The sequence below is a fragment of the Molothrus ater genome, chromosome 7, assembly GCF_012460135.2.
Source record: "Molothrus ater isolate BHLD 08-10-18 breed brown headed cowbird chromosome 7, BPBGC_Mater_1.1, whole genome shotgun sequence".
Classification (NCBI taxonomy): Eukaryota; Metazoa; Chordata; class Aves; order Passeriformes; family Icteridae; genus Molothrus; species Molothrus ater.
Genome location: NC_050484.2, coordinates 28,537,005 through 28,556,682, shown reverse-complemented (window position 1 = coordinate 28,556,682; position 19,678 = coordinate 28,537,005). Strand labels below are relative to the sequence as shown.

Below are 19,678 nucleotides of genomic sequence, written 5' to 3'. Positions count from 1 at the left end.
AGATTATTTAAAACCAAAATGAATTTCTCAAAACTCTCTTTATAGTTTATCTGGTTTGTAATTCCTCACAGCTGTATTTTTAGAATTATGTGTGGTTTTATTTGTCTTTGAAATATTCTTGCAACATCCAAATTTGTACTAAGAGCACTCACCCAAATTAGGGAGAGTATTTCCAGAAATATCATATTAAAGGCTTGGTACTGACTTATAGTTTGGCCTAAAATAACTGTTTGGGTACTGTACCTTCGTTTACCTTTTATAATCATGCATAAAAGCAACTATTGTAAATGTCCTTTGACTACTGCAGGTTTTGTAGCAATATTTGCTAATTCAGAGCTATGAATGATAGAGGATCTGCTCTGGCTGTGTTCCTTGTAAAAATTACCCAATAAATTTAGACAGCCAGTGGTCTACTTTGAGATGGTCTTAAGCAGCTTCTGATCCACTGAAAGGTAAATGCAAATCTTTTCTGCACATTGCTGTCCCCTATGACAGGATGAACCTTACATGGCCATCAAACAGACCATGATTCTCCTTCTGCATTTCTTACCTTTATGCTCTTCTTGAACATGTAGCCTGGCGTTAGAGACCCTTTTCGAAGGAGTTCACTGAAGATAACTATTTGCTCAAAGAGAAACACCCTGCGCTCCTTGGGCCGCGACTGCACCCCGGAATCCTGCTCTGTCACGTAGAAGGTGTCCTGCTGTAGCAGCTTGCCTTGAGCTGTCAGTTTGCCCTGGGAAGCAGACAAGGCAGCAACATTACAAACCCTGACCCACTGTGATCCCACAAGGTGATATGCTCTATCTTATGCAGCTGAAGTTTTCCAGGCAGACCTGCATTCATGTGAGACACATCATATCCCTTCTGAGTTACCAAAGCAGCGATCCTGACCTCAGCTGAAGACAAACAACATAGGTTTTCCTTGCTCTCACTGCCACTGAGTATATAAAACCAACAGCAAGAGGTCTCAAGCAGACAGTTTTGTACACTTAATTCCAAATCCTGTTCCCATTATGCTGCTGTAGTGCTCCAGCCAAGAGCTCTCCGTCATGCCCTAAGCCAGCAGTCACTGACACAGCACCTCTGAATGTGCAAAGGCCAGTACCCACCTGTTTGCAGTGCATAAGACACTAAGACAAATCTTAATTCATTTTGGAGATAAGACTTCTCCCCAAAGCCTACACTGGCTTATTTACAAGCCACAAGGTGTACCCTGTGGGGTTGTAACTCCCAAGTCTCCTCTTGGATGTTGTTGAATTCGTCGGGAGCTCGGCAGGAGCTGTTAACATGTTAATAATGCCAGGTGACCTTACTAATAGGCAGGGCAGGTTGGTTCATCACTTATTTTGCTCTGGTAATAGGTATAATAAGTGTCATTAAAGCTTGCAGAAGCTTTTACAGACCTCACATTTTGAAGAAACAATATAAATTGTCACAAGTTTAGAGTGAGAGCTTTGACACCTCACCAAAGCATAGAGCTCAGCATTGCAGAACAAGCCTTAGATAAGTTGCTTGGGTAGATTGTAGAGACAATCATATAAAGTAATTTTCCTTGCCTAGTAATTATTGTAAGAAGAATGCAAATGCATACCTCAAAGCCTTGGAGGCGACCCAGGTTCATCATGTCATTGCAACGTTTTGGTACAAGGCACATTAATTCCACTGCTTTCTGTTGAGGAAAAGGGATGTTGCATTATTACAAGAGAACCAGAGGGCTCCTGAAAGCACAGTGTCAAATAATGAAGTTCAATAGCACGATTGCTGTGCTCATGGCAAGGCCCTGATGAATAGATGTCTAAAAGAGGATGGTGCAGGACTGAAATGCAGGACTGCACCGTCATCTTTTAGTTCTGATTTATCTAAGAGAAATACCACATTTAGAATACCAGCAGGATCTTCAGCTACTGTCAAAGGAATACTGGGGTTTTCATTTCTCCACACAGAGTCCCATTAGCCCTATTGTCCAGGGCATGAAAAAGTACCTCTATCTCGGAGCACTCCAGACCAGCTTTTTCACTGTACCTCAGGAAGTCCTGGAGAAAGCAGAAAGGTTTGCATTAAGGCACTTCAGGAAAGAGAGAACAAAAGGCACCAGTTTGAAAAGGAAAAAGCATATTCAGTATGTGATTTTCTGAGAAGAAACTAATAGCTAATATTCATAAATTCATCTTCAGAGATTGCTGAATGTCATAACCACTTTAGAAATATGGAAAAGGGGTGTGGATGGTTGTGGAGAAGATCACAGAAAAAAAGGCAAAGCTGGGGTTAGACCTTGAGATTGCTTATTTGGTCCCTGTCTTAAGCCACAAGACCACACAAACACACACATGAAGATTCTTCTTTTCCTTTTGGCATTTTGGGGAACACACTGCTGTGCCTTTGCTAGTGCTCAATTCCCAAACCTGGGCTGATGGCAGCCTGCTGGGGTCTAGCTCAAAAAAGAGGAGAAACCAGCTCAGAGCCCTGGTGCTGCTGGCGATTACAGGGTGGGTTCAGACATGCCTGATTTTAGATATTGGCTTCAGACCCCTCAGGATGAATTTTCAAAAGTGCTGAGTAATTGTCATTATGGATAAGTCACCATAAACCAGAGTGGTCAGGCTCCTTGGGGAAAAAATTGTGGCAAGCTCCCAAAATTTTAAGATGACAGATTATTTTGAAAATAAGTTTCTTCAGCTAATTTGAAGGCAGATATTCAGAAATGGAGGTATAGCATTTACTAGAAGCATGCCATTCAGCACCTAAGACAGACTTTAGCAGCACACTTGTGTATCTTTGTTCCAATTAAAAAAAAATTGAAAGTTTGCTCTGAAACTTCAGAGGAAGAAAAGTCCTATTTGAAGTGTAGTCTTCTATAAAAAAAATTTCAAAAGAAAGTTAAAAAAAAATCTGTTTACTATCCTAAATTACAAACCACTCACACAGATGTGGCCTCCTGCTCTCTGGACACTTTCCACAGGCCTCTGTCACTGCATGCCCAGAGAGCAGACCTCTTTTCTCCTAATTTGATGTATTTATTCCTCAGTTAAGTCTAAGGCTGATTTAAAATAACAGCATCTAATGCAACATGCAGACTAGAGTTAAATCCAAACTGTATTTTTTCACTCACCTTGAGAAGAAGCTGGTATTTAGTTATTCTTTGAATGGGTTTAATCAAAAAGTCACTGATGGTCAGCCGTTGGCTTATTTCCTGCTGAACCTCCTAAAAAAAAGAGGATTAAAAACAATTGCAAACAATCACAGAGTGAGACAGACAACACGATAAAACGTCTCAGCAGAGACTTATTTCCACTGCAAGTTGGTCAGTTCTTAATCTTGTGTTTGCAAGAGGGAATTTCTGAGGATTTAAAAATGTGGCATACCCTATTTAGGCAAGGCCTGGCTAGAAGCTGTGACCGAGCTGGGAGGCGTTGGGAAGCTCTGGATCCCTCCTGCTCTGAGCTGAGCCAGCAGCCCAGCGAGGGCTGAGGGTCACTCTCCCCACTGCAGTGGGGATTAGCTCACCAGTGAGTCCTGCAGAACATCCTTCCCTTGTTAAACAAGCTGCTTTCACATTGCTATCGAAATGTGTCTAGTCCCAAAGGCTTCTTGAAACAGACAGAGTTACTGGGGATTTATGAGAGGCACCATCCAGCTCCAACAGCTTTTACCTCCCCTGTTGTTTGTACACTACTGATTTAAAAGTCTTGTTTTACTTGGAACAGAAATTAGTGCATTTGTGGTACTCTGAGGGCCACACACAGTTAGTACTGAATTAAATATTTATTAGAAATTCACAATATGAGAATTTGAAAGCAGTTAAATAATTACACTTTCTCCGAACGGCAGAGACCTCAGCATCCCGTGCAGTATCAAAATCTTCAGGAGTTTGTTTTAGGCAAAGCCCACAGGTTACAGAACAGTCTCCTTGACCTGGACTCAGAGCTGTCAGCAGTGATAATGTACACTGAGCTGTGCTTACCTCAAAGTAGGTTTCATACTCAGCTACTATATACTCAGAGCGGGGCTTGTTTTGGCAATACACCACGTACATGTGCAATCGCCGCTCCTGTGGAGGCAAGAGGCACAGCACCCAGTGAGATAATGGCTACCCTTCTGCTATTAAAAGGTGGCAGAAAGTTGCTATGATATTCCACTTGGTCTTCCTTATTTTTAGTTTAATCAAAGATTTAGTTTGCTAAAGCAGGAAATAAAATCGGTAACTGGTTCTGTTCACATCTGCACTTAGGCAAGGGGAGCTTTCTGGGTTGTGGCCAGTGAGAGATGTTATACCCAGACTGACAGGTCTGAAATTTCCTCTAGAGTTCAGCTTTGGCTAACATCACATGAACATGTAAATTGTAGCAGTTGGCAAGTACCTGCCATAATTGTATTTTGGCAGATGTCCTTGACCACATCAATTTTACCCCCCAAAGTAAGTTGTCTGCAAGAAGACAATGATTAATGCCTTTGTGCAATCCAGCTGCCCGCTGGAAATGTGTAACTATAGGGAAACTTTATGTTTAAATTCAGTTTAGACACATAAAAGTATGGAGTCAACACAAACAGATGTTTTTGAAAAGGAGCCATCACACCCTAAAGGCAATTGTAGTAGGTATAGGAAACAAAACAAAACTTACATGCTTAATAAAAAGCTGTGCTAAACGCTCAGGTTCTTGAAGACATTTTTCCAGTTCACCCAGGAAAAAGCTAAAAGAAAGCATATGAACACTTCAGAACACTTCTTCAGGTCATCCCAGCAGCAAACTAGTCATCCTTCAGATGTAACAGTGACATTTTAACTCCAGGATTCAATAATAAATTAAAAGGTAAGCTTGGCTTCAGCCCTAATGGTGGGATTTCTAAATCATTAGATGAGAGCTGTGAAATGTGGAGGTCTTGTTTTGCAAGCTGTCTTCTCTTCTTTACTCTGACAGTGGTTTCAATTTTCAGAAAGTGCTGATCACTATCTAATTGCATGATTTGCTTTCTTCACTGAGAAGTACCAAAGTAAAACCCTTCCATATACCACAATGCTTGTGAAAACTCAGCTTATGAAAACTCCAGTTTTACCAGGAATTCTCAGTTCCATGAGAAGATTTGGAGCACTGGTCAACATGAAAGAGATTGCTCTATGTTTCCACCTGAATAAATGAATCAACATGATTTTCTCGTGGAGTTATGGTATGTTCTATTTCCCACTGGTTTTAATTTCATAATAAATCACAATATCTAATTCATAATAGTCACAGCAATTCATAAACACCATCTCCATCTTGACTTGCAGCTTCAGGGAGGTCATTCATTCTAGCTCAAATGCCCTTATCAAGAATATTCTGGAATGCCTCTAAGTGAGCTAAAAACTTCAGAAACACTGCTAGATTTTTCTATCTGGTAGGCAAATCCAGACAATCATCCTGTCCACTATCTTCCTCTTTTTCATTTCAGGATTTCAGTCTCAAATGCCTCCACAGATTTGCAACAGTAGCCAGATTTTGTGAGAGGACACACTTTCTGATCCCAAGAAATCCCAGAACTTCAAAAAATGATGCAAATTGGACAGATGTCCCAATTAAAAATCTCCATTGCTACCATTAGATACAGCTGCTTCCATAACCCAATCCTCTATAAATGCTACATTAATCTGCATTTAAATAGACTTCTTGACCCAGATATACAGAGCTAAAAATAGGGAATCTTTCCATTTGTGTTACAGAAAACTCCTATCCTCACACTTAATCAAGGAATGGCACTGGTAAACACATTCCATTTTCTGGTACCAACTTAAAGTGAAGCTTTCTCTGACATTTTTTAGTTTGTGATCACAAGGTCATCTGTCAGAACACAAGGACAGGCACAGACCATGGGATGAGCACCTATGGGACACATGACAGGAAGGATACTGTGCTTCCAGGGTGAGGGAAATGTCCAGAGCTGAAGGAAGATCCATCCCAATGCCCATTGTTCAAGTCTGTACATGCATGCTCAAAGTTTAGTTAGTTGGAGCAGCAGAGAATTTCTGAGTGGCAGAATTGAAAAGATGACCATACTGTCCATAAGCAAGACATTGTTCACAAAGCTACATGGCAAATGGCCCAGGGCTTGTGTTTCCAGCAGCTTTTCAAAATATACTTCTAAGGAATGTAGTTCCCAACTCAGAGCTAAAAGCATCAACTTGGCCAAAGTATGCTAGGGCTTTCAGGTGAGAAGGACCTAGAAGCAATTTGCATTTTATCACCCTTCTAGCCACATACCACTGGTATTGTTAGCCTTTGTGATCCCATCAGCTGCATGTGAAGATGTTGCTCAGACACATCTTAAAGAGGAACTAAATGAAAAACTTACTCTTTGTGCCAGTCATAGATCTGATGAATATTGCCAAATACAATCTTGTCTTTCCCTTTCATATCTTCAGAAACTCCTTTTTCTTCCATCCTCTTCATGAAGCCCTTTAGGATTAAGGATCACTGATTCAGCAAAGGACTCATTTGAAGGGGGAGCACAATTACACCCTTTTTCTTTTTTAAAGAAGGAAAAGTTTAATGCCAGGATTTTTTTACATTGAAAATGCTGAAAATATCTTTCATACAATTTCAAACCAGAAACCTAAGTAGATACTTTAAATTACACAGTTTGCTTAAAAGAAAACTTTAAATGATCTGTTTAGAGTATCTGCAACACTTACAGAAAACATTATTAGATTTAATTGAAGTGACAAGTGCAATTTTAAGATAAAAGTTAAACAAAGTAGTTTGTCAAGCTCTTGGCTTCTCTGGTAAGAGGAGGAAATCAGACTCTATATAGAGTCTATACAGTTTATGGATAGAACTTTATCTGTATAAAGTTCTTTATCTGTATAAAGTTCTTTATCTGTATAAAGTTCTTCTGTTCATCACCATGAGCATCTTGTGGGAGCCAAGCAGTAAGTTTAGAGTCACAAGAACAGGATTCCTCACACCTCCTGAGAGTTTCTTTTGTAAGTCTTTGGAGCATGACAGCCCTGTCAGGTTTGCCAGTGGTGCATACATAACACAAATGTTTTCAAGTTTGGAAGCTATTGAAAATCACTGTTAGATAGACTGATAATTCTCTCTGGACCAGTGAATGCTACTAGTGAGTCACATGTCTCCAGTTCTGAGTTCTTGCTGGGAAAAAACCTGAACCCTGCACTGAGTTAGATGTGACAGGTGATCCCTAGGGATCAGCCAAATCTTTGCAAGTTGAAGCTTAAAAAAGAAGACTTGTTTTTAATGCAAAAATCCCTCAAACTCTCTTTTATCTCAGGCTTTTTTGCAAAACAATAATCTACAGGACACACATGCACCTCAACACAGTTCCAGGCCCAGCTTCTGGAAAGGTACTCAGACACAGGACATAAGTCCAGGTGCAAATTCAAGGAAAGTATGTGTTACCATTACCCAGTATGATGGGAAGAAAAACATTGAAAAAGTGGTAGGGTCATAAGTTAATTTTCCACCAATGCCTCCAAAGCTGCATTACAGCAAAAAGAGTTTGTCACAAGTAGGGTAGCCAAGAAAAACCTCTGCACACTGGAATTGAACCTAAAATACAACATTTGCTAGATGGAAACAAAAATAGTTTCCAAAGGCATTTCTTCTTGTTTCTGTCAACATGAGAAGGGGACCATGGAAGCAGACTGCAAAATAAAGCAGTTTGTTTCTCCTGCTGTATTTTTTGTTGTCACTTGTCAGCATGGTGCTTTTTAGTGGGAAAACATTTTGCATAGCAGGGTTTGCTTCAGCTCACCTCCACAACAATTCCCAAGTCTTTGACGTAGTCTTTTTCAGTCTGCACCAGCTCATTTAGGACAAACCTAAATAAAACAGAACACACAAGTATTTGACCATATTCCTTGATGTTACCATTTGCTCCTTTACCACATACAACCTCACCATAAAACCCCATCATCATCCAGATCACATAACACAACTCACCCTTCACTCAGAGCTCAGTGGAATGTAACAGACAAAAACATCACATGTCAGCTCAGAGCAGTTTCAAATCTCTTAACCATTCTTTCCTGCTATCCCTCTTCCCCCACATCCCAGGATGGTGCAAGAGCAGCAGCACAAACAGCTGCCTGTACCTTAAACTACCCCTCCCTGATCTCCTCTCCCCGTCCCCTACACAGCTCCCCTAGAATGATGGACACATGTCCTGACCCATTTTCCAGCAAGCAGGAGTGGATTCCTTGTCCCAGTCCTTCTAGCTTCACCCAAGGTTCATCAATTAAGTATCAATCTGGAAGTTTCAAACACTTGGAAAAGAAATCCCCTCTCCTACCATAGCTAAGAGCTTAATCTTTTGGAGCAGGTAATCTATGTGTGGGTGTCAAATGTTTTAACTCTGATTTCAGAGCTAATAACCCCAGGTAGGGGAGTCGTCTGATGAAGGCCTTGATGCACGCAAACAACAGCAAGCTAAAAAAAGCCCCTCCTTTGTAACTCAAACTGACTAATCACATAATGTTCTTTTGAGGATAATTAAAAAAAGTTACAGCTTGCTGCAGACTTTGTCTCTCAATTATGCCAATATATAGATTTGGCATATGACAAATAAACTCCATCCATCCTCAAGTTTGGTATGGCAGTAACAAGGCTAACAAGACAGAGGAGTGCTTTCATGTCTGATATTGCTCTGTCCACATCAAACACCAGACTGACCCACTTGAAGTGATAGGGCTGAGGGCTAACAGTGCTAAGATAAAGCCTGGGAGGAAAAATCCAACCATAATGGCATTGCAAGGAGAGACTTAGTTATGAGAGGCTACTGAGAAAATAAATCCTGCTCCTGCTGTGCTTGCAACGTGTTCCTTGCTCAGACAAAGCAGAGGCAATACTTTGGCCATGTGGCAGAAAAAAGTCAAACAGCTTCTTGTTGGTTTGAGAGTGAAATCCAGCCCCCTTGGCAGCAGGCAGGGCTGGCAGCAGCCACACCAGACCCTTGTGCTCTCTGGAGCACCGTGCCAAGTTGTGCCTGGGCAGCAAACACGTGTGAGGCAAGAGCTGCTCCCAGAGAACATGGCCTGAGCAGGCGTGTGCTGCACAGCCCCTCGGGCTGCCTGACTCACTGTGCCCTTGGGACAGGCTCCACTGTCCCCTCTGCCCAGAGAGGAAGGCCAGGAGGGGACCTTCCAGCTGGCACCACCCCTGTTTGCACTGTTCCCAACAGGCACAGAGAGCTGCGGAGGGAACGGGAGAACCTCTCCCACTACAGGGTTACTGCAAGGATCACCCTGCCAAGTTCTGCTCTAAAAATGAAGCAGCAGGTACTTCTAGTATATAACACTGCAGGACATGCAGGCAGGTGTGTGTTTATTAAAAATCAGGTTTCTGGTGTACAGACAAAACCTGCCAATTCACACCTCTACTATGATTCAGGGTCTGCACCTCCACTGCTTACTTTAAATTCAGCTCCTCTCTTCCCAACAAGCAGGAAAATCAGCCTTGACCATCTCTACAAAGATTCTCTGAAGCCTATGTGATGCAGCACCTTAGAGCTACTCCCAAATTTAAGGTTTCTAAGTTGCACGTAGGCAAAAATTCAAGTTCCCTCGTTTCCTGCTCTGATAACAGGGAGCAAGGGCAGGGAGCTATTTGCAAAGTGCCCTGGTCACCAGTAGGTATTGACTACACAGCTGTACTTAAACTGACAGGAACAGGATTTCTGACTGAGTCTGAATAGCTGGATATCTTGGAAACTCTGTATTAGACCTATACTGAACAATGACACTCAATAAGACTATTGTCCTACTCCTCACAGAAACGCAGCAATCAAGCCTGATGGAATAAGGAGCTTCCTCAACCAGGCTAATTACTGGATGTGCAGCCAGGAACAGAGGACATTGCTGCCCATGCCTGTGCAAGGGTTCAGCTGCTGTTTTGTGGGGATTGGAGGGTCACAGCTCGAGCTGGGAGATCAGCTGCCTCACATGACTATGGAATTAAACCCAGCAAGCTGCAGGGACACAGAACACAGACACAAAGGAGCTGGAGGGGAGACAGATGTCTTGTGCGGAAAGTCACTAGCAGGTGCTCCTAAACATCCTGGTGTTTAGGAATTCTGGCAGCTACTAATTGCCCATAATGGGCTGCCAGTTCCCTGCCAGAAGCGTTCCTGCAGCTGAGCTTACAGTGGCAGAGGTCTCTGCACTAAAACTGCAACCTGCACTTAGCTGCCAGCCACCCAATTAATGAATTGCTACCAGAGGAACTCCAGATCCTGCAATACTGAGGAGTGTCTAGGAGACAGTCATGGGCAGAGGTTCCCTGCAGGAAGGCTGACAGCTGCCTTTTAGAAAACTTCTGCCATTCAGAAACACATCCAGGACTGTCATGTCCTTGTCAGCTGCTGGGAGTTGCTCCAGTCCCTCACTGTATCCCTTCTCTGGTTTCCTGAAACAAACTGCAGAAGCAAATGATGGCTTTCACAGACCTGTGACACTTTGCTCCTACTTCATCTTCTACTCTTAACCACCTCCTTGTTCTTCCTCACTTGGCACCTTTCCCAAATGGGGTGCTCTTCTTCCACCTCTGACCTTACCACACTCCCCTGAGAGCTGTATGGAACATCACTTTTCTCCTCAATCTACCATTTGATTAGATCATTGCAGTTGCTGTTGTTAGTGTAAGAGGTGATACAAAGGAAACAGCCACCTCAGCTTTCTTTCATATAATTGTTGATCCTGTTGCTCAAATTCTCTGTGTTCTTCAGCTGAACACACATTTAAGAAATGCTTTAATCATTATAGGCTTTGAAGGAAAAATCATTATTTTTCTTAAATTTAAGGGGGTGTACAGCTAATTTTAAAAAACAACTTTCATGAGCTGTCACCACTTCTTTTTTCTCCCATTACCATGAACATGAGAGTTTCCCAAATGGAACTTTCTTTGCAGTGGCATGTTTCCACCACATGCATCAGATGCATCTGAATCTTTTCCCTTCCTTTGCTAATAATAAGGGCAAAAAATATCTCTTTCAAAAAATCCTAGGGAGATTTTTCTTTTTCTCAAAGATAGCTAATAAGGTCAACACATATCCCCCCTCTGACAGCTGATTTCACTCTGGCAATGCTGTAATTACCAATGCAAACATCTCAGTAATACCTGTTGAGCTCTTCAGAGGCTTTTGCAGCAATAGATATTTGCTATCTGGTGCAAAAGCTGTACATTTTAGAATGATGATGAAGTTCCTGTGTGTGGAAGTGCTTTTATGAAGTGTTTTTACACGTTAAGAAAAACAGGAATCAAGCAGAACACGGTTTTACTCCCAGTTCCATGGTCATTCACTGACTACAAAGTACTCCTGGAGTGCTGCTGTGTGTCCTCCTGGGGTACATATTTTGGAAAGAACCAGTAACACAACTTACATCCTGCCTCTCATTGCTTTGGCTTTTTGTTCCTCTTCAAGGTTTCGTGGGGGAGTTGAAGGTGTCATTCCTTCATTCAAGCAGCCAGTGGCATCTTTTAAGCCTCCTCGGTAAGATCCTCCTTCAAGGGTCTAAAAAAACCCCAAAGAACAATAGAATAAAAATAAACATTCTCCTTGAACTTCAGCATCAGTATTCAAGTCAGTTCTGCAACCAACACTACAAAGTACTCAGAAATACTCTCCTGCAGAATTTCATAACCAAACTAGTTTTAGGTTGATGTAGGACTCCACAAAAAAAAGTGGAGTTGTCATCCTCTTGTTAGAAGGTAGAAAAAGACGTTCCAGTAGATCTGAGAAAAAAAACTTCTTCCAAGTTATTTCAAATCAACCTGGAAATATCCTGATGTCTCAATCAGGACCATTGTTAGGCTACGTGTGGTTAAAAGCTCCTCTGCCAAAAGCTGGATGAGGGATGCTTGTAGTAAAATAAAACATGAAATAGAAATAGATGGACACATAGTAAGGTTCCACAATAATAAATGTTTGCCCCAAATCCCTTGAAAGTAGTTGTAATAGTCTAATAGACTGCATGTGGGGGAGAGAAAATAAAATATCATCAAAAAAATATGTCTGACTGGATTAATGAAATACTTTTCAGTTTGTTAGTCCCTCAATGGAATAAAACTATTTTAAGTGAATTTTCTGGGAATAGTCTTCTTGGTTTCCCATGCCACAAAGAGCTCCTTTACCACTCATGCCTTATCAAGTGCGCTGTAAACACTGACTCTTTCATGTACCACATCTCAAACTGAGAAAATACCAAAGTCTTCTGAAATTATTCACTAGGTAAAGATGCTTGCTCAGAGTTTCAGTAATTTAATGATCACTGTGGGGATTTTTCGATTTTTTTTACTCTCTTCATCATTCCAGTAGATGTAAGGAAATGAACCTTTGTAGGCTCATCATATCCCTGCTTGTTAATTATGTTGAACTTGTTAGATAAAGCATTTAGCTAATTTTAGAGGTCCTGGGACATGTAGAAAAAAGTGTAGCTTTGATATTAACATTTTTGAACTGCACTGGGAAAACTTAAAAGGAGCCAGGATATGACACAGGATTTACTCCTTGTCCACCAGACATGGGGATCAGACAGTGAGAACACACGATATGAAATTTTTGAACAAATTAATCCCAGAGCATTTTTATTGCTTATTCCACTCCCTGCAAGAAAGAGTTGACAAGGCAGATTAAAAGTGACACATGAATCTTTGTAAAATTAAAGCACAGCTGTGATACTTCAAGCAGTTCTACTCTTTAGAGAGTCTTTTCATCAAAACCAGAACACCAAACAAATTCACGTTGGGTAGTAAAACCCCTGTGCCTCAGAACACACTTTAAAACAAACAAAACATCCCACTGTGTAAAATATTTGAATACTAACAAGACCCCAGACACTGTAGAGTACAGTATCTCATGCTCTGCAAAGCCCACTCCAGAAGTGACTTTTGACCATGCAGTGCAGAGCCTATGTGAGATGCAGGCTTCATCTCACAGGGGAGCAAAATATTGGACGCTACTGGGAAGCAGAGCACAGAGGGTTAATAAAAGCAGAGCAGATGAAGGTAGAAAGCAAGGAAACCAGAACAAGAGGAAGCCTTTAAAGCCCTTCCTTAGATCACACTGGGCCTGTTGTGTACACAGTTTTCACAACACTAAACTTACCAGCTTAGTTTTGACCAACTTTTCTATTGCACTGACAAGATCCGCAGCAGTTGGGACATCGGAGGAGCTCTGTCGAGCAGCTAGCAAAGAAGAGGACTGCAAGACACCAGGTGGCAAAGGAAAAGCAAGTTAGCAGGATGAGAAGGGAGAAGGAAACCAGGTGGTCAAGTGAAGAAGCTTCTGAGACAGGAGAAGGAACGTGGAAGGGGAGCTGGAGGGCGAGAGGGACGCATGCAGGTCAGGTGAGCGAGTGCTGCTGTGTCAGACAAGCATGGAATTGCCATCCACTTCTGGCTGCACATCTCCCTGCAGCAGCTCCAAGACTGGAACCAGGGAACAGCATCAAAGAACTGAAGTTCATTTACAAACAGGTTACAATTCTCTTAAAGTTGGTTCCTCATTCTAAGGCCATCTACAGTCTTACAGGCTCCAGAAAATTGATTTTCTTACTGCAAATGTAAGAAATTACCCCCTCCCCCATACATGCATATTTGATAAAAGCAGTTAAGCACAAGGTACACATGGCATTTCAGGCAGTAGGGGAGGGAGGCAGGGGGGAACAAATCATCCCCCATCCTTTCCTCAGAGATCAATTGCAACTTAAGATGACATCTTCCACTCATGCAATTTCAGTCACCTAAAACTCTTCTGTCCCCTCTCTGCAACCACTGGAGGCAAAACACCTCTACACACCCCACCCCTCCTGGGTACCTGGCACAGGAGGGCAGAAAAACTGTTTTAATTTAAGGTTTTTGCTCTACAAGGGCAAAATCACCCCTTGACCGCTGTCCTAAGAAACCTCAGTATGAACACCCAAGCCCACTTGATAGCTATGGGAATTGGGATTTATTAGCTCACCTGCATATACATTTCTTCCTGACTCAAACTAAAGCCCTGACTAAAACCACAAGCCCTTGGACAACCTCCTTTTGTTGTCAGGCTGACACAGACTAAAGCATGGCTAAATTTTTATAAATCATGAAGAAGCTTATTCATCCCTCAGCTGCTTAATGAAAGTATTGTGGAGGACAGCTATTTCAGTGAAGTCACTGTGCAGGTGCCAGCAAACACCCATCTGAGCTTCAGCAGTGCTGGGGAGGGAGATGGGGAATGGGATGGCAGGAATTAGGCAGCTGGCCACCCTTTTTCAGCAGCCCTTTGGGGAGGCTGCTCCCTTTGAGTGACACGTGCCCAGCACAACGAAAAAAAAAAAGCAAAGGAGATTAATCCTAACCAGAAGCCTTGTGACAGAACAGAAACATGAACACACTGCTACTCATCAAGTTGTCTTTCACAAATGATACATCTAATCAACAGTTCTAATTGCAACAACAACAAAAACTACAGGTAATCAGGCTGGTAATTGAGGAATTAGGCTGGTAATGAAGGAATCTCATACTAATGTAAAAACTCAGCCCGCCTGTTTCACCTGCAATGCAGACGGATGTGTCTAGGAAAAAAAAAAAGACTGAAAATAAGGACTTTGAAGAGATACTGGACAAATACATTGATGATAAGTGCCAAACACAGCCATTCTAGCAGGAGGAGTCCAATTTTTGGAGGCATTAAACAGCTGTTGCTGTCACTTATTTTAACTGAAATTGCTCAATATCTCTGAAAAGTAAATAACTGCAGGATTCTGAAGGAAGCATGAAAATATTTGCTGCCTACAAGAATCCCAGGGTTAAATAAAACTTCTGTGATCAACAAGAGTCTGCTTTGAGTAAGAAAAATAGAAATACGGTACTTCTATTCTTCAGGAACCAAATTATGAATTTCTAATATGAAAAGATCTCGCAATGTGTCTTTATGAGAGCCTCCAGGAGCAGTGAGGCACAATTACAGCTGCCTGGCAGATGGACTCAGGGAAAAAGTGTCACCTCCCATACATGCAGACATCTCCTACCTACCACAGCTACTGCCCCACACTGCTGCTGCTGGTCCAGCCTAAGCCCATGCCTGTAAGCACAGAGGGAGGACATGAGCAGGACACTGTGCTCAAATCAACACCATTAAAGAGCTTTCAGCTCCAGCATGGCTCAAACATTGCTAATATGGTGCTCCTGTGCCAGGAAATTCAGGACCCTATGGGCTTAAGTTTTTTACCCCTTTGTGCAAAGGTTGGATAGGGCAAGAAAAACAAGAGGATAAAAAAGGGGGTTCAGATGCATCTTGCTCTATTTAATTTTCTGTTTTAGGAGTGGGTGAAGAAAAAGGATGCCAAAACACTCTGTAAAGCTCAGACATATGAGGCAGAAAACAGCTTAGTTCCATGACATTTATGCTGTCAGAAACATATTTAAGAAATCCTGAAATCACATGGCATGTTGGACACCAAAAACAGTGACCTGAGCTGCAGCACTTCTGTTTTTCTTAAAAAAAAAAAAAAAAACCAACAAAATAAAACCATCTCCCCAAAACCAAAAAGCAAACTAAGCCCCAAACATTTAGCTAAACACCATGGGGAACAAGGCAGGAGCAATTGTGCTGGGCATGGATCCACCAGGGCTCTGCTCTGCTGACCTTTCGCCTCTGCCCCTCACCAGAGAGCCATGAGCACACAGAGCACTCCGAGGGCAGGAGTCCACAGCTCCAGCTGCTTCCTTCTGCTCCTGCTGCCACCACAATGTCATAACATTTCCTGACAGATTAGCAGCAAGCCCCCAAATCCTTTACTCCATCATTCTGCTCCTTGAGTCCCAGAAATATTTACATCCTCCTCTCTCTGTATTTCCAAACTTCGGCTTGAACCTTCCCCAAGAACATTCTGGGTTGTTTTGGTTTTTCTTTCCTGACAATTTATTAATCTCCCCTATCCTTGCCTCTTTGCCTGCAGCAATTACAATCAGAGGACAGCAATACAGAAGTGGCAGAGCTAAAAACAGATGCCAGCAGGAAAGCAGGAAACTGAAAAACAGAAGGATGGTTTTCTACAAGGGAGATGACAGCACCAGGAAAGGCTGGGGGGACATGTACAGACAAAACTGGCTCTGAATGCAAACCACTGTCTCAGCCACATTCACAGGCTCTCACCCTGAGTCCAACACAGGACTCTGCAAGCCACAGGGCCAGTTACCACAGCAAATCCTGACTTAATGTCAGAGAACTACCACCACCAGCATGGTGCCACCAAGCACCATTTCCACTGCTACAGGCAGACACTAGCAGCACTTTTCAAACAGACGTAGCAAACACAAATTATTGATCTGAAGGGAGTTTCTGCCCACACACAGCACAGCACACCATCCACCTGCCATGAAACAGGGCTAAATTGCTTATCTAGCACTGTTTGTAAATTCACTTGGAAAAAGGTATTAGATTATGATTTGTACACAGGTGACTCTTATAACCACAAGTCTAGGCCCTTGATACCAGGAGACCACTAGAAACCACTGGATATAGCTATGCAAGAAATGCACTCAAACAGAAAAACTATAGTAAGGGAAGCCCTACCATATCATCTTGGGTTGGATCATTGTCAAAAATCTTCATGGGAGGAGGAAGAGGAGTGTGAGACTCTTCATCTGCTTCATCTTCTCCCCAACCTTTCTTGCTCTTCTGAAGAAAAGTTAAATACAATTAGAAACAGGGACAGGATCCTTTTATCTTTTCAGTTCAGTATCGTGTTGGAAGGAGGGAATTACAGGTAATGGAAGAGAAGCAGTAAAGACATAAGGTTTTGCTGGTTAATCCTGGTGCATTCTAAAGCTTACAGAAATACAGTTTATAGGTCATTCATACAGCTAAGGCAACTACATCTGTCTGTATGCTGACAGAATAGTAGTTTTTTCATTTAAATAAAAATGGTTTAATGTACATTTTTAAAAATGTGTTCCTCTTATTTGAGTTCAGTTAGTACCTTCTGCATTTTTGGTTTTTAAGTCCTCATTCACTTTATCAGGAAAGTGCCATTCTGGTGGAGAACATGCCTGCAGAAAAACTGCAGGTACAGCTACACAGCAGATTTAACAGAAACATGGCTATTTCTCGGAGTATTTTCATTCAATAAGGAATTACACTGCCATGGTAGCATAAAGGGGATATGAACCTCAGCAGAAACTGATAACAGCTGCTCAAGAATAACTTCATTTCTCTCCATGGCAGCTTTCTAGTAGGCTATTAAAAAACTTAATCAAAGGACAACAATATATGCAAACTATGAAGCACTATTCCTTATACATTCCATTTCCCTTTGGATGATAAAGCTGTTTTGCACCAATGCAATTTTATGTATGATTCGCTGCTCCCTGCAGACCCTAAGGGAGCTGCATTTACTCAAGCATGACTCACACCCCACGGAGGAGATGGTATTTCCCGTAACAAACACCAACAAACACCGGCACACACCTCATCTGCGCTGTCTCCCTGAGGAGTGGTTTCATCTCCAGTCTTTGGTGAGCCGAGGTCAAAGCTCTTCCTGCCATCTCGCACCTTCTTCTGTTTCTTGATGTGGCTCTCGGTCTTGCCGCTGTTCAGGCGGCGCACGGGGCTGGTCAACCATTTCTTCAGGGTGTTGGTCGAGCGCTTGGGGCCCGGAGAGCTCTGGATGGAGTTGAGGGATGGCTGAGGCTGTAGGTTGGCCACGGAGTCAGACTTGCCCCCGTTGTCGTTGGCAGAGACTGAGTACGCGTCTGCAAGGAGACGGCGCAGGTGAGACCTCATCCCAGCAGCCCTCTGCTCCCGCGGCACCCAGCACCACAGTACTGCCTGCCTTGGGGAAAGGCTTCGTGACCTATGGACTTTATGCAAACTTTATTGCACGCCAGAGAGAGGAATATGCCCTGCAATGGGCATTTCCCACAATCTCACACGCCTCTCTCATTTCCTACCACGGTATCTGTCCTTATGAAAGATCGCAGACAGCCGAGGCTTTTATATGCAGGGTTTTATTCAGGTTTTTTTATGGAAGCCTGATTTTCATGGTAAGTGCTGAATTTCTCAGCTTCTTCCTACAATTTCATTGTGAATTGCCAGGAAGAAAATAAGCACAAAAAAAGAGACCTACTACAGGAGACCTGACAGCCACCAACACATTGTCAGGTTCCATAATTGTTTCTCAGCTGTTTCCTGGCCCCAATGACATGATTTAGTTAGACTACTTATTAACTTTGAAGCACCTTAAAATTATCTCCTTTGCCTTTGAAAGCAACCTGCCAGAAGAGTTCACAAATTCGCTAGAACTAAGAAACTGGAATTACAAAAGATGACAAATTGTTCAAACCAAAGGAAACTCTCAATAAGGTTTAAAATTAAAAAATAGTTTCATTATACGGAAGCAGGAGGTTCTGCTGAACTGCATCCAACCTCAGTTACTGATACACATGTTCAGACTGGCACCTTAGAAAGGGCTGCAACCTTCCTTACTCCCCCCAAATGCAACAGACCGAAGATGTACCAATGTCAGCAACAAACAAGTTGCTCAAAGATTTCCCAATTGCCCTTCAGGAATAAGTGCTCTGCTTTCAATTTTCTGAAACCATGTTAAGGCAACTCCCTCCCCTCCCTATCAGGGTCTGAGATGTTTAATCCCCACACAGTTTAAGATGAAGATGCTTTACAAAATTCAGACACTGTGACACTCCTTTAAGAAGCATCTCAGGCTGTACATCATAAAAGAGCCAACTAATGTGATTAAACATTTTTTACATTGTTATCTCTGAATCTTTTATCTGTCCCAGCAGAAACCAAAATCCTAAGTTACAACACATGAAAATAAACTGCTGCACCCAGATATTCTCAGTTCAGCAATAAATACCACTAGAGATGCTGGGTTGTACACATGCTGAGGGAGAGCTACTCTTGCAGAGAATCACTACCTCTATTGTTTTAGAAGCCAGTTCCTGCTACCTGCATGAAGAGATCATACTCCCTTTGGGCAGAGCTGCTGCTTGCAGCTGTCTGTGCACGGAGCAGAGATTGCATCCTGCCTTGTCTGCCAGTTTGCACAATGCAGACCAGGAGAGTCAGAATGTTTTACAGCCATACACAGCATCAGTCAGAAGTTGAACCAGTAAGTTATTACATACCTGAGGTCAAAGGTTAAATTTTAGAACATACAGAAATAATTTTAACAAGCTAGAGAAAGTCAAAGTTCACTTCCCAGACAAGAAGAAAATCTCAATCATCTGTTTTTTGACAAAAGGACTGAGTGCAAGAGGAACTGAGAGGAGGACAGGTTCCAGGTGGAGCTGATCCCAGGTGGAGCTGCTGGGGATTTTGTGGCATTCCTCTGTAAGGGCAAAGTAGCAGTCTTATCTCCAAAAGGCCTGGGGTTTAGCCAGCTCCTGCTGATGTTATTTCATGTACACGAAGTAGCGCTAAATCAACGAGTGACAGATAATGTTTGTCAGGGGCCAGCTTATCTTCCACTCAACAGGCTCTGGATAGCTCTCCCTGCAGGCTCCACGTGATGCTCTGCGAGTTTATCAGTGCCCTTGCGTCAGCAAAATGCAGGGTTTCACCATGGTGGGTTTGATTTTCCAAGCGCCCTCGTGGCCCTGGCAGCACTGAAAGCCCCACAGGCAGTGGGGGAAGCTGGAGGGTTCTTGGCCAAAGGGCTTTGCTTGGTGCCCAAAGGTGCCCT

At 42.5% G+C, this 19,678-nt stretch overlaps 1 protein-coding gene across 8 annotated transcripts in view; it reads right to left on the bottom strand.

The window, feature by feature from the left end:
- KALRN (kalirin RhoGEF kinase) overlaps positions 1–19,678 on the bottom strand; it is a 465,026-nt gene that overhangs the window by 38,503 nt on the left and 406,845 nt on the right. For 5 of the 8 annotated variants that reach the window (XM_036386498.2, XM_036386501.2, XM_036386500.2 and 2 more), the window contains 12 exons: positions 17,443–17,726; positions 16,549–16,653; positions 13,096–13,191; positions 11,372–11,502; positions 7,750–7,816; positions 6,328–6,431; positions 4,623–4,692; positions 3,965–4,051; positions 3,113–3,205; positions 1,986–2,036; positions 1,595–1,672; positions 551–736 (listed from right to left, as the gene is read on the bottom strand). In XM_036386498.2, coding sequence (XP_036242391.1) covers positions 551–736; positions 1,595–1,672; positions 1,986–2,036; positions 3,113–3,205; positions 3,965–4,051; positions 4,623–4,692; positions 6,328–6,431; positions 7,750–7,816; positions 11,372–11,502; positions 13,096–13,191; positions 16,549–16,653; positions 17,443–17,726 — 1,352 coding nt within the window. The remainder of the gene's footprint in view (positions 1–550; positions 737–1,594; positions 1,673–1,985; positions 2,037–3,112; positions 3,206–3,964; positions 4,052–4,622; positions 4,693–6,327; positions 6,432–7,749; positions 7,817–11,371; positions 11,503–13,095; positions 13,192–16,548; positions 16,654–17,442; positions 17,727–19,678) is intronic. The other 3 variants (XM_036386499.2, XM_036386502.2, XM_054515398.1) reach the window with 3 other exon arrangements.